Source organism: Urocampus carinirostris, chromosome 17, assembly GCF_059441175.1.
Source record: "Urocampus carinirostris isolate Australia breed hairy pipefish chromosome 17, RoL_Ucar_1.0, whole genome shotgun sequence".
In the NCBI taxonomy this organism is placed as follows: Eukaryota; Metazoa; Chordata; class Actinopteri; order Syngnathiformes; family Syngnathidae; genus Urocampus; species Urocampus carinirostris.
In genome coordinates, this window is record NC_142365.1 from 11,965,985 (window position 1) to 11,981,530 (window position 15,546).

The window sequence follows — 15,546 nt, forward strand, 5'->3', positions numbered from 1 at the left end:
CCCCCACCTCCTTTTTTGGTACCCTCTCATCCTCACCTTTCCACCGGTATGCCCCCGACCCCAACTTTTAACCACCGCCATTCCCCCCCACACTCCTACCCCATCACCCACAAACAGGCCAGTTGCTGACCCGGCGGCGCCCACAGCGGCAAACTCGGTCCCCCCCAACCCGACTAATTCGATCTCGGAGAGCGTTAGCGCCCCCCGCGGACCGAAAAGTGGCCCCGATACCGACGTGGAGCCCCTGGTCGACTTGAGCGACGCCCCCAAACCAGAGCCAATCAGGGTCAACGGCGAGGGGGGGCGAAAAGAAAGTGGGGGACCACCCAGCTCTACCGCGCACCCCCAAAATGAGTATGTGTATGTGATCACGTAATATTTGGCACCTGCCAAAAATAATTTAGAGCAGCGGTGGGAACATTTGTGGAGTGAAGGGGCCCCATTTGGTTCAAGTTGTGGCCTAGGGGCCCCTCCTGGAGCCCTATCTTTTTTTTTTCATGTATAAATAAATACACATGCAGACGACTACATGTTATATTTCCTTTTATTATTGTTTGAAATCGAGAATTGTTTTTGAAGCTTTCACAATAAATCAAAATGATATAGAAGTTCTACGTTTTTGTACTAAATTTGATCGTTTGGTAGTATTAGTATAGGTGTATATTTGTTGTAGTTTTATAGTGTTTTGTAGTTTTTGTAGAATTACTGCAGATATAATTTTGTAGTATTTCTGTAGATGTTTTCTAGTATTTCTGTGGTAGTATTTTTGTCATATTACAATAGCAGTTTTACAATCTTTCTGAAGTAGTAATTATCATGTATTTTGTAGTATTTCTGTAAAAGTATTTTTGTAAGATTTCTGCAGTAATATTTCTGTAGTATTTTTTGGTATTACTGTAGAAATATTTTTGTAGTATTTCTGTAGTAGTTTTATAGTTTCTGTAGTAATATTTCTGTAGTATTTTTGTTACTGTATATGTATTTTTTAGTATTTTGTAGCATTTTTTAGTAGTGTTTTTGTGACATTTCTTTAATATTATATCTGTTGTAGTCTTCATGTATTATAGTATGACTGTAGTGGTGCTTTTGTAGTATTTCTGTTGTAGTATATATGTATTATAGTATTACTGTAGTAGTTTTTTGTAGTATTTCTGTATTTTTTTATCTTTTTAGGATGAAAGGAAAAATGATAGATTTTGTGGTATTTTTTGTGTGAATACGTTGTACTTCCGTTGTATTTTTGTAATATTGTATAGAATTACTGTTGATGGATTTTTGCAGGAATCCTGTAGATATATTTTTGTAATATTTTTGTTGTTGTATTTTTGTCGATTTTTGTGGTAGTATTTCTCTAAAAGTTTTTTAGCTTTTCTATAACAGTATTTCTGTAGTATAGTAATATCGAACTAATATTTTTGTAATATTTCTGCAGTATTTCTTTTTGTCAGAATGAAAGCAAAATAATATATTGGGTCCCTGTTTTTCGTTACTAAATTTGATATTTAGTTTTGCTGTATTTTTGTTGTATTTTTGTAGTTGTATTCCAGTAGTATTTTTATATCATTTCTGAAGTAGATTATTATTTTTAAAATATTTTGGTAGTATATCCGTTGTAGTCTTTCTGTTGTATTTCTGTTGTATTGTGTAGTATTACAGTAGTATTTTTGTATTACTTTTCTGCATTTCTGTTGAAGTATTTTGTAATATTTAGGTAGTATTTGTTTTTTTTTTCATAATGAAAATTATAATTAAAATATTTTAGGTCCCTTTTTTAAATCAGTTAATATTATATTTCATTTTGTGGTGTTTTTATAGTGTTTCGTTGTAGTATTTTTTGTAGTAGACACACAAAGGGAAATGTTTTTATTCATAGTACTTTTTTTACTTTTACATATATTACAATTATATTTGGACCATTTTCATTCAGCGCATCAGATTTAAATGCCTGCAGGCCGCATGTAGCCTGTGAGCCGTAGTTTGCCCACCATGATTTGGAGGGATGTTTTGTTTATAAAATTAGCTTAAGAAGGTAAAAATAATTCGACAGAACAAAAGCAGCTCGCGTTTTTCATTAATTTGCTACGCTTCTATTTTTAGATTTCTTTCAAGCTGTTTCATTATTATCAGCTGAAAGCCGACCTGTTTTTCTACCCCAATTTTTAATCCTGCAGATTTTAGCTTCAGTTGAAACTTTGAGCTTTTCTCCAAGCTAATAACAACAACGTTAGGGTCGAGTTGATCCCATTACGTGTGAAATGCAAAGGGGAAGGGATGCCTTTTTTTGTTTTTTCCTTAAAGCCCTAGTGTGTGGTATATAGCGACCCCTAGTAGTGTCATAATACTTCACTCGTCGAGTAGGATTGATTCAAATAAAGAAAAAATAACAAATTGACCCGCTTAGCAACACAATTTTACCGCACACATCTGGAAAATGGGAGAGATGATCAGAGGAATATTTGATTTTATTTTTCCACAGTTTCCTTCTCTGGCTACTCGGAGTATCTACTTGTTCCCTGCAATTGCTCGCCGCTAGCCTCTGCTGATTTGTGTTTTGTCTTTTAGTGTCGCTTGCCATCCACATCTGGTCATCTACTTTTTTCCACTGTTTCCTTCTTCAGCCACTTATGTTAGCATCTTGGCTACAGGCTTTGGCTCGCCGCTAGCTGCTATTCTACAACTGGTCATGCAAGCAAATGTTGCTGAAGCCTGTGATTATGGCTTTTTTATTATTATTTTTTGTTATTTTTTTCAACTGTTTGCTTCTTTAGCCACTCATGTTAGCTACTACTGTTATTGTTAGCTGCTCTTGCTTCAGTGTCACTTGCCATCCACATCCAGTCATATACTTTTTTCCCCAGACTTTTCCGTCTCTAGCCACTCATGATAGATGTCCTTCAGTGTCACTTGCCGTCTTGGCATCTGCCACTTTTTTTGCACTGATTTATTTTTTATCTCTAGCCATTCATTTTAGCCATTTGGCTGCAGCTCTTGGCTTGCTGCAATTTGCTGCTGTTATTGTTAGCCGCTCAGTGTGTCATCATCTTTTTTTCCACTGTTTCCTTTTCGAGGCACTTGTGTTAACCACTTGGCTGCAGGCTATGGCTTGCTGCTAGCCTCTATTGGTATTGTTAGCCGCTCCTGCTTAGTCAGTTGCCTTCCACAACCGTCAATGCAAGTGAATGTCGCTCAGTCCTGTGATTCAGGCATCTTCTAATTTTCCACTGTTTCCTTTTCAATCCACACATGTTAGCCACTTGGCTGCAAATCTTGGCTCAGTGGCAGTTGCTTTTGTTATTGTAGCTGCTCTGTGTAAATGAAGCTTAGTTCATCCTTCATTGTCACTCACTTCTGGTAATTGTAATCTTCAACTATTTTTTACATAGTTTCCTTCTCTAGTCTCATGTTCCCTGATTCAGGGTCATGACATTTCCAAACCTTTATGGCTTTTTTAGTAGCTTTGAAGGCCAGTCTTTAAAGTTAGCCACTTACACCATTTCTGACCTACTCTAGCTATTCGTTCTCTTCAGCCGCTCCGGGTGTCGCAAGCTTGCTCGTTCTTTTATCGCTGCTAGCTAAAATGTAACCTCGCTAATGCAAGAAGATAAAACAGGAAAGCTTCCCAATTTCGGCAAGTACTATTCTTCCGGCGTTTGTAGGGATTCTTCTTTGAACACAAATGCTACATCTCTATTTTTAAATCCAAAGACCTCTAGTGGTGAATTAACACACTGTCACTTTAAAAACCTGACTAAAGTCTCCCTTGTCTTTCAGTGGGAAAACGAAGGACGCCGACATCAAGACGGAGGCTAACAACACGGGCGAGGTGAAGACGGTCCCCAGCGAGGCCCCTCACAACCACGAAAATGAGAGCAAAGCGTAACCGGGGAAAGTCGGTCGGTTTTTCTTTTGGGGGGGTCCTGGGGCTTTATGTTGGGGGGGTGTTGGGTTTTGGGGGTCACAGTCACTGAAGCCTCCGCATCCTTTTTCCACACAAAAAAAGGGAAAGTGGTCAACAGACAGGGGGTGTCTATTATTTTGGGGGGGGTCTTCGGACCAAGAAGACTGTAAAGCGCGTGCCTTAAGTTACGCGTTCACATTTTGTGCCACAAGACAAAAACATGTCGAAAGGTGAGAGTTGCAGAACCACAAAATTACGTTTACAAGTCATTTTACGAAAACCGGTGAAAACTTTACGATTGTATAATAATAATAATAATAATAATAATAATTTCCTTGTATTGTCATTCTGTGTAACAATGTACACAGAACGAAATGTCGATTGCACCTGACCCGTTGTAGCGAGCCGATGCAGCCGCAGCCAACAGAGGGCGCCGCCGACCACTTTTTAAGTCTTAGGAATGACTCGGCCGGGGCGCGAACCATGTTTGTAACACCATGAGAAATTGGAGTTGTTCGTCATATTTTAATGAAAACAATTTTACTTTAAACAGAAATACAAAATGTCTGTTTTAAAACACAAAAAACAAAAGATTATTTTTTGGGGGTCTCTTGTGCCGATTTTTACTCATTCATTATTATAACAAAATATCGGAAATTTCTCGCGGTGTTACAACCCACCAATTGTCAACGTTTCAATTTTCTGCTGTTTTTTTTCCCCATGTGGATTCACTTGTTTTTTTTTTCCCGCACAAAATCTAAATTTCTGAACGTGGATCTACGTTTTTTGTTTTTTTGTTTTTCGAAAATCAGTAGTCGAAATTTGTTGGCTTACAAAAATGCTTGTAATGTTTTTTTCTGATAACAAAACATCGAGAATTCCTCATGCTGTTACAACGTACGAAGTGTCAACTTTACGATGTTCTTCTAGTTTTTTTCCCTCTCATGTTCCCTTTCATTGTTTAGTTCGCACAAAATCAAAATGTCGGAACATTCCTTAAAGTTTAAAAAAAATTACGAAAATCAATACTTAAAATTTGTTAGGGTGTAAAAAATCCTTGTGACGTTTTTTCTTACAACAAAACATCGGGAATTTCTCATTCAACGTACGAAGTGTCAATTTTACAGTTTTCTGACGTTTTTCTTTTTTCCCCCACGCCTGTTCGCTTTTATTGTTTTTTCACACAAAATCAAAATGTCGGAACGTAGCTCTACGTTTAAAAAAAAAGTTACGAAAATCAGTCGTCGAAATGTTCTGTGTACGAAAATCCTTTTGCCGTTTTTTTCTTATAACAAAACATCGGGAATTTTTCATGCTGTGACAACTTACGAAGTCTCAATGATATTTTGCTGTTGTGTTTTTTTCCACGTTTTTTCAGTTTTTTGATTGTGTTTTTTTCTGTACCACTATGAACTCAAATTTTCTGAACGTCGCTTTTAAATTTTTTTTCGAAAATCTGTAGTCGAAATTTTTGGGGATGTATGACATTTTTTTCACGAAAATTTCGAATTGTATTGAAGTGTATGTGTTGTCAATGTTATATTTTTGTTATTATATATTTTTTCTTTTTATTTTTTTATTTTATTACCACCACAATCTGAAAATATCGGAACGTAACGTTACGTTTGAAAAATGTACATTAATTGGTGGTCAAAGTTTAACGTTGCGACTTTTTCCATGTTTTTAATTGTTTAACAAAACATCGAAAATCTATCTTAACTTTACGATTTTCGGTTGTTTTTTCCCCACATGATTACCATTTTGATTATTTTCAATTTGGAATTACCATGAACTTAACATTTCAGAACCTAATTTTATATTTTAAAAGAAATAACGAAAATTGGTTTTCGAAATTTTATGCGGTGTACAAAAATGCATGTGTTTTCCTTGTAATCAAACATTGGAGATTTGTCAACTTTACGATATTCTTTTTTTCCTCCCCTTGTGTTTCTTTTTGGAATATCCTTTTGTTTTGTTTTGTTTTGCAACAGCACAAGCTCAAAATGTCGGAAGGTAGCTTTAAGTTAAAATAAAACTACAAAAATTGGCGGGTTATAATCTTTTGGGGCTTTTGTAACATTACGACTTTTCCCATTTTTTCATTCGTACAACAAAATATCGGAAATTTCTTGCGGCGTTACAACTTACGATTTGTCAATGTTACGATTTTCTGCTGGTGTTTTCCCCTTGTGTGTTCACTTTTTTGATTATAATTTTTTCTTCACACCCACAGAAACTCAAATGTCTGACCGTAGCTTTACGTGAAAAAAAAAATCGGTTGTCGAAATTGTTGGGGGTGTACAAATATACTCCGTGATGTTTTTTCCTTATTAATAAACGTCGGACAGTTCTCGTGGCGTTACAATTTACGATTTGTCAATGTTCCGATTCCTTGCTGTTGTTTTTTCTGCGTGTGTTTGTTTTTTTTACGCACCGACACAAACTTAAAATGTCGGAGCGTAGCTTCATTTCGCGGATAACTGCCTTTAGTTAAATAACAATAATGAGAATAATAATTCTTTGCGATTTTCACATTGTGACTTGGGATTGTGGTTTTTCTTGTTCTTCAAAAATTGACATTCTGGCCTATTTAGCTTTTAGCTATTTAGCAGGTTAGCATGCATTTTGGGCATATTTGCAAAATGACTGTATTTCTGTACATCTTGCTAGCATCTGATTCCTATTGTAATGCTGATGTTATCGATTTTCATTTTATTTTTTTCGCATGGATGACTCTACAAAAGTTGGTAACTTCGAGGAAAAGAAACGTTTTTTGTTGTATTATAGTTAGCCCAGTGTTGTGCATACTGAATTTGTAGTTCAAAAGATAGCAAAAGTGGTCATTTGCTCTGTATGTGATGCCATTTTGTCTTCGTTTTAACAAATTGAAAATAATAATTTATTCACACACGAAACAAAAGCGAGCTAGCATTTGCCCCCCAAAAATTTTCCAGAGCTTGTTAGCTTAGCTGTGCTACTAAAGCCGCCATTAAGCTTTTCTTGATTTATTTAGCTTCTTTTTTTCCGCGATTTTTTTTTTTTTATTTCAATCAGGATGTTAGCATGCCTTTGGGAGTATATTTGACAAAATTACAGTTTTTCTCCACATGTTGGTGTGTATTTTAATTCTATTTTATTTCCATGCGTATGGCGCTCACACTCGGTTGTTTTGCTAATATCGGCAAAGGTAACCGTTGTTTTTTTGTTGTTTTATGGTTAGCCGTGTTAAAATAACGATTACCTGGCATCAATACGAGAAAATTATCTCGAAATAATAACTTCAAACCTCCCAAGTATTGGAAATCGTATTTCAGAATGGGTAAAAATATTTTTTAGATTTCGAAAAAAATTTGCCTAGTACCATATAAGACCGTCATTTTCCTAATGTTATCGCTTTTAAAAAACAATTGCAATATTGATTAACTCCCATAGATGGCACTCTTTGTTTGAAGATGCACTTGATATGTATTGAACTAGCCTTTGTATTTAAAACAAGAGCACCATTTAGAGGAGTAAAAATTATTATCAATTAGCTAACTTTAGGAAATTAGGCAACTTTTTCATGTATTGTGGTTAGCCGTGTTAATGAATCGTTATTATTTTGAATTCAATTGAGAAAAAAATCTGGAAAAAATAATAAATTTATCAAAAAGTCGTTATTTATGTATCCAGTTCACAAAAAAACGACCTTAAAATGTTTTTTACAATTTTTAGACAAAAGAGAAAATGAATAATAACTGTCACCCTCCTTGATTTTAAGTCACAATTATGTTTTAGATATATTTTCACCAATGGAATTTTTATAGTCCATGCTGGTATAAAAAACAAAAATTGCCGTTCGCTACCAAAAGAAAAAAATTATTTTCTGTTTTAGCGACTTCATTTTGTCCGCATTTTAAAAACCTGAACACAAATATTTGATTGAAATCCAAATGCTAGCATAACCTTCAACAAACGCGCAAAACAAAGTTAGCTTGCTAGCTTAGCCGAGTTACTAAAGCCGCGATGTCCTCATTTAAACACATTGAATGAAAATAATTTATAGTACTAGAAACACAACCTAGCTAACATAATTTGTTTGTTGACTTAGTTGTGTTAATGAAGCCGCTATTTCCTCATTTAAACAAGTTGAAAGAAATTAATTTATTGCAATACAAACCCTAGCTAGCTAATATAATTTACAACAAGCGCGAACATTTTTTTTCCTATTTGGCTTTGTTACTAAAGCCGCTTTTCCTAATTCAAACAATAATTTAGCGAAATAAAAAAATAAAGGTAACTAGCTAGCATCATCTTCAACAATCTCATGGGAAAAAACAGTTGAGCATGTTAGCTTAGCTGTGCTATTATAGCCGCTATTTCCTCATTTAAACAAATGAAAATAATTTATTGAAATACAAAACACAAGCTAGCTAGCTAGCATCGTCTACAACAAAGGCGTGAAAAAAAAAACGTTATCTCATTTATGCTACTAAAGCCTCTATTGAGCTGTCTATTTTCCTTTATTTTGTTCATTTTCAAACGATAGAATGTTCGAATCCGACGTGGCTTTTGCCCCCTTCCCCCGCAGGATTAGCATTGTTAGCATAGCTAGCTCCCATTGATGTGAGCAAACTGGAAATGACATAGTGCCTTGGTATATGACCACAGTCTTTTTTTTTTTTATTTAAAATTGGTTGCCGTTATTATATTGAAGCATCTTGTATATGTGATGGGTTTCTTTTTCGCTGGTTTTTTTTTGGGGGGGGCTATTTCCGTCTACATGTTACAATTGTTGTATCGGAATAAATTTCAATTTTAATGAATTATTGCCGTATTTTTTTATGAATCCAAAATCTTTGCAGAACATTTTTATTGCCTAAAACTATTGGGAAATATTTTCAATTATTTTGACTTATAATTTTGGGAATTATCTTTTCAAAATGTTTTTGATTGGTCTTTTTGATTAATATTTAATGCTAGCTGAATAAATAGGGGGAAAAATAATAATATATAAAAAAAATATGGTATTCTTAGCTTTTTTTCAATTGACGACTTTCAACAATAACAATGTAATTTTAAAAAAAAGGGCACAAATTTAATTGATATTTTTATGATTAGCACAAGGTGACATTTTTTTGATTTTGAAAATGAGAAATCATTAGGATTAAAATTTTCAACCAAAAAATTATTATTTTTTTCCACAAATGTTATATTTTTTTGAATTGATTCGCACAGTGTGATTTTATTTTTATTTTGAACAATTCATACAAAAAAAGTAATACATATTTTTATGGCTCAACTCAAAGTGAACAAATTATGTCACTCATCTAATTTATTTTGGGGGATTATTTCGAGAACTGTAACAAATTGGGGGAAGAAAATATATTATTCCTAAAAGATGAAATTTAAAAACATGTCCATTTTATTTGTTCCACAAATTCAATTTTTCTTTTGATGATTCGCTCTTTGTGTAATTTATGTATATTTAATGTTCATTTTTCTTCTTTTTTTTTATTCATAATTGTATTGATCCTACTCACAAAATTTGGAGAAAGCAATGTTATCACTCCACTCACAAAAAATGTTGTTGTTTTTTACAATTGAAGACTTTCCCCAAAAAATTAAACAATAATAATTAAAAAAACAATAACAAAAAGAAAATGAACAACTTTAATAACTTGTCTAAAATCAAAAAATGGTCACAAATTATATGTATTTTTTCGTAAAATTAACTGAAAAATATAACAAATTGTGTTAAAACTTAACACCAAATGTAATATTTTGCCTGATTAAAAGAAAAAAACCTTCAACCAAAAACGGTACACAATTTTAACTTATTTCATTGATGACTTTTCAAAAAAATACGACCTAAAACCTTAAATAATATTCATGAAATAGTTTTGAGGGCTTGGCTCATAGTGGCAAAAATGTCACAAATTCACTAAATTCTTTGTTATAATTAAAAAAAAAATTGTCACTAATGGAGAGGGAGTGTATTTACAAATTACTCTAATTAAAAAAAAATCTCACTTTCAACAAAAAAGGATACAAGTGAGCTAATAAAAAAGAAAATGAGAATCAAACAAAAAATATATAAATAAAAAGATAAATATAAATGGTTTTGATGGATCTATTAAAACAGACCAAAATGTTAATGATAATTAAAAAAAAAGATAATTATAACACATTGGGGAGGATGTATTACTCCTAATGTACAGTGGCTTGCGAAACTATTTGGCCCCCTTGAACTTTGCAACGTTTTGCCAAATTTCAGACTTCAAACATTAAGATATAAAACTGTAATTTCTTTTCAAGCATCATCAATAAGTGGGACACCATCATGAAGTGGAAGACACTTTATTGGATATTTTAAACTTTTTTAACAAATAAAAAACGAAAAAGTGTGTGTGCAAAATTATTCAGCCCCTTTACTTTCAGTGCAGCAAACTGTCCAGTGAGGATCTCTGAATGATTCAATGTTGATCTAAATGACTAACGATGATAAATGGAATCCACCTGTGTGTAATCAAGATTCTGAATAAATGCACCTGCACTGTGATAGTCTCAGAGGTCTGTTTAAAGCGCAGAGAGCATCACGAAGAACGAGGAACACACCGGGTAGGTCCGAGATACTGTTGTGGAGAAGTGTAAAGCTGGATTTGGATACAAGAAGATTTCCTAAGCTTTAAACATCACAAGGAGCAATGTGCAAGCAATAACATTGAAATGGAAGGAGTATCAGACCACCAAGATGGGGCCGTCGCCCTAAACTTTCAGCTCATACAAGGAGAAAACTGATCAGAGATGCAGCTAAGAGGCCCATGATCTCTCTGGATGAACTGCAAATGTCTACAGCTGGGGTGGGAGAAAAAGTTTAAAATATCCAATAAAGTGTGTTCCACTTCGTGATTGTGTCCCACTTATTGTTGATGCTTCACAAAAAATTAGTTTTATATCTCTGTTTTGAAGTCTGAAATGTGGCAAAACGTCACAAAGTTCAAGGGGGCCAAATAGTTTCACAAGCCACTTTATAATGATTATTTTTTTTTATTCTTTAACCCCTAAAATGCTTTTTTGGTTGACCCTTCCCACAGTTTGGAAGAATTTATTAGATAATGCTTTATTTAGGTTACATTATAGTCACTAACTTGATTATCTGAAAAAAACGAACTGTCCTGCGCAAACTTTTTAGCATAAATGTAAGTCAGCATAGATTTAGATTTGCTCAACAAGCACATAACAAACTTAGATAATAAACAAGCTTGACTTCTCCAACCAAACTACTGCCATAAATCAATTTTTTCTACTATGTTGTAAAATTTATGACCAAGATGCTTGGTCTCTTTCTCCACACGTCTCGCATCCCCTCCTTTCTCTTATTTTTTTCCCCCAATTTTCGTCGTCTTCACTTCCTGTGCTGTAGCCGGCCTGTAAAAAAAACGCTCGATGTTATTATGAATATTATTATTACCGTTGTTCTTAATGCACTTGTTCTTACTGCAGGCGGGTTTGCTTGGACGTGTTTGTATCCATCATCTGCCTTATTTCTTGTTTGTCTGCGCTTCACGTGAGATCTGAAATGTCATGAAAGAAAATAAAATATAAACAATCAAAGACCATAGAGGATTCTTGTTATTACATGCCAGCAAAGTGAGGGTGGTTATGTTTTTGTATGGGATCTATAGATGCGTACAGTCTTTTAACACCCTGTTATTTTGCTATTTTTCCCACTTAGAAGTCATGGAGGGATCTGAAATTTTCATCGTAGGTACATGTCCACTGTGAGAGAGATAAACTAAAAAGAAAAATCCAGAAAACACAATGCATGGTTTTTAACAATGTATTTGTGTGATTTATTTGGATGATACAGAGGAGTCATGGGAGAAAGTTTTGTGGTCAGATGAGACCAAAATAGAGCTTTATGGTCATAATTCCACTAAGCGTCTTTAAAGAAAGAAGAATGAAGAGTACAATCCGTACTGTGAAGCATGGGGGTGATGGCATCATGCTTTGAGGGCGTTTTTTCTGCACATGGGACAGGACGAGTGCACTGCATTAAAGAGAGGATGACTGGGGCTGTGTATTGTGAGATTTTTGGGGAACCCTCAAAGCATTGAAGATGGGTCGTGGTCGGGTCTTCCAACATGACTACGACCCAAAGCACACAGCCAGGAAAACCAAAGACTAGCTCCGTAAGAAGCATATCAAGGTTCTAGCATCTAGTCTCAAGACCTGAACCCAATCAAAAATCTTTGGAGGGAGCTCAAACGCTGTGTTTCTCAGCGACAGCCCAGAAACCTGACTGATCTAGAGAAGATCTGTATGGAGGAGTGGGCCAAGATCCCTGCTGCAGTGTGTACAAACCTGGTGAAAAACTACGGGAAACGTTTGACCTCTGTTATACCAAACAAAGGCTACTGTACCAAATATTAACATTCATTTTTTAATAAATAGTAAAAAAATCATGCATTGTGATTTCTGGATCTCTCTCCCAGTGGACCTGCACCTACCATGACAATTTCAGACCCCTCCATGATTTCTAAGTGGGATAAATAGCAAAATAGCAGGGTGTTCAAATACTTATTATTTTCACTGTATATACAAACATATACACACACAGTGCCACTCAACACAAAAAACAAAAAAAAACAAAAACATTAATTTTTAACGGCAGAAAAGATGGAGCCCAACGCAGTGTTGGTAAGGTATGTACTGTATTTATACATTTTTGATCGCATTTTTAAGTATTTTAAAAATGGAATTGCATTTTATTCTTTTTTTATTTTTTAAGAAGAAAATTATGTATAAAATATATTTACTTAAGTAAGAAAAATAAGAACTGTAATTCTGGTTTGTGACGTAATGTAGCACATTGACCAGCAGAAGGCAGCCGATTCTAAATTTTAACGTTCAAAACAAAATCTTCGACTATTTTGATTACCAATAAATAGTTTTATATTATAGTAAATATTAATATGTGCAGGTTTTTTCGTCTAATTAATAATTCTCAACCTATAATCAATGCCAGCGACTAGCCTTAAAAATGCAATTTCAGAAATTTCCACAAGAGGACAGGCTAAGTCAAGTTATCGCGAGATTGAAGTCCACGCTCCTCTTATGACTTAAATTGATTTTAAATGTATCATTTTAGCTCATTTATTTCTTAATTTAACTGCCATGTTCTGGAGACTGGAGCATGTCCTGTTTACTGTCTATTATTTATTTTTTATTACTTCATCTTTGAATTGTTTGCAGTTCTGGGGCTTGTTAGCCATGAGGACGCCTGGTACGTAACTTCCAAAAATATTTGGTTCAATTAAAAGCAGCTTTTCTCCTAGTGAGGCCAAATCACTATTTTATTCCGTTTTCTCTGTGTTATTTTCTATTTTTCGTGTTTTTTGTTTGTTTGTTTGTTTGTTTGTTTTTGTAAAGAAAATAATAAACTAGTTTCTTGGGCATTGTAAAAGTCTGTTTTTTAATTAATGGTCAAGTTTTTTATTTAAAAAGAAAAAGGTTATTTGAAAAAAATAATGCATATATTTTAAAATCAGTTTATTTCTATATCATTTTCATACAACAGTAGAAGCCCTAAGACATGATGTTTATCTGGAGTAAATTTGTCTTATAGTGGGGGATAAAAACCTATGGTAATTAGCGAATGTGTTCCGTAGCCTGGATAAAAACATTAAAATGACAAACTACTACTCAGGTGTAATGCACAGGTGTATGTTTGGAGAAAATTAAACGTGAAATTTAATGTTAAGCAAATTGAAATTTGAATTACCTTTGATGTGACATGATATGAGCTGGTCAAGTGGTGTAGCGGATGGATGCAGAGGAGGAGGGGGGACGGCTGGACAGGGTATTGAAATTAAAATACTTTGAAACTTACACTCGTGAGGATTGCTATGCCCTTGGAAGATTCTTGCTTTAATTGCCGTCTTATTCTTAAGGATTGTCCTGATCATTTATTGGTAGTGGCCATTCCTGTGCTTTCATCATACATCTCGATGACTGCAAACTTTGTTTCCATGGTTATCATGTTTTTGCTTTTACTTTTATCATCCCGGAAAATATTGTGATCCATACTGAAAAAACACAGCGCAAAAGAATACAGTATTGCCGATTCGCGAAGTCTTTACAAAGCACACAAGATTCTGACGTGAATGAAGGGAGAGCAAGGCGTTATGGGGAGGTAGTTCAGCCAACAAAAGGGATACATTGATTCGAACCAATAGCAGACCAGCATTTTATGATGAAGACCAATAGCTACAAAGGTTTTGGACATGCGAAATACATTGTTCATTGGTGATATGGTGTGGGAAAATGCCTTAAAAAGAGGAGAACATCTTATTCCACAAAGTAAAGCAGGGGTGTCAAACATGCGGCCTGCAGGACGGACGAGGTCCACCAAGGGATTAAATACAACACGCGATACAGAGAAAAACAAGCAGTAGTGTTAAATATGTCCACTTGATGTCCCCAAAACTAGGTGCCACTCCCAAAGACACTGAAGCTGTACTTCTTTCTATCTTTTCTCTTTCTTTATCCTTTTTCTTCTCTCTGGGACTTTCCTTCTCTCTTTTTATCTCTTTGTAATTTCTCTCTCTCTCTCTCTCTTTCTCTTTTGCTTTAATTTCTCTCTCTCTCTCTCTCTCTCGCTCTCGCTCTCGCTCTCGCTCTCGCTCTCGCTCTCGCTCTCTCTCTCTGTTTCTTTCTCTTTTGCTTTAATTTCTCTCTCTCTCTCTCTCTCTCTCTATCTATCTATCTCTCTCTCTCTTTCTCTCCTTTGATTTAATTTCTCTCTCTCTCTTGATTCACTTTCTCTCTGTTCCCTCTCCCTTTCTAATGTTGTCTTTCTCTCATTACTTTCTTCTTGTCTTTCTTTCGTTCCCATTTTCTCCCTCTTTTTGTCTTTTTTTCTCTCCGTCTCTCTCACCCTGTCTCTCATACTTTTTCTCATTCTTTATCTCAGTTTTTTTTCTTTTTCCTAAACTCTCTTCATCTCGCTCTTTTTCTTTCTCTTTTTATTGTTCTTGTTTCTTTTTCTATCTGTCTTTTTTACCTCTTTTTTATCTTTCACTCCCTCTTCCTCCTCTCATTACTTTTCATTCTTACACTTTATGAATCCATCCCAAATTTTTTATCTCGATTTTTTTATTTCTCCCCTCTCTCTTTTATCTATTTCACTCTCAATTTTCATTTATTCTCACTTTCTTTTTTCTTTTTCTCTTTCACTCTCTCTTTTAATGTTTCTTTATCTTACCCCTTATTTTTCTCTTTTGCTCTCTTTCCCCCTTCATTTTCTCTCTTTCTCTCTCTCTCTCTGTTTCTCTCTATTTCTCTCTCTCTTTTTTTTGTCTCTAATCCTCTAGTCTAGCACCCGTGAATTGTTTTTTTTCTCGCATGTGTCCCCCGAGCTAAAACGAGTTAGACACCCCTGCCTTAAAGTGAAAACGTCATAAGGTGGGGTCGCCGTATCCCGGGGGTTCTCCTGTACTTATTTATACTACAATCACCAAGCGTTTCGGACACTTTGAAAGAAATCGCTCCTTATAAGTTCTTTGATTCTTCTTGTGTGTCTTTGAAGACAAGTTGGCAGCACATAACTCAAGCCCACCATAAACATTTCGGTCTTGGAAGTTCCCATATTTACTTTAATTGAA

General features: G+C 34.8%; 1 protein-coding gene across 2 annotated transcripts in view; it reads left to right on the forward strand.

Moving 5' to 3' along the window:
- ncam1a (neural cell adhesion molecule 1a) overlaps positions 1-3,904 on the forward strand; it is a 285,897-nt gene extending 281,993 nt beyond the window's left edge. For both annotated transcript variants that reach the window (XM_088320617.1, XM_088320618.1), the window contains one exon: positions 3,772-3,904. In XM_088320617.1, coding sequence (XP_088176743.1) covers positions 3,772-3,880 — 109 coding nt within the window. In that variant the 3' untranslated portion in view covers positions 3,881-3,904. The remainder of the gene's footprint in view (positions 1-3,771) is intronic.
- Positions 3,905-15,546: the final 11,642 nt, after the last annotated feature.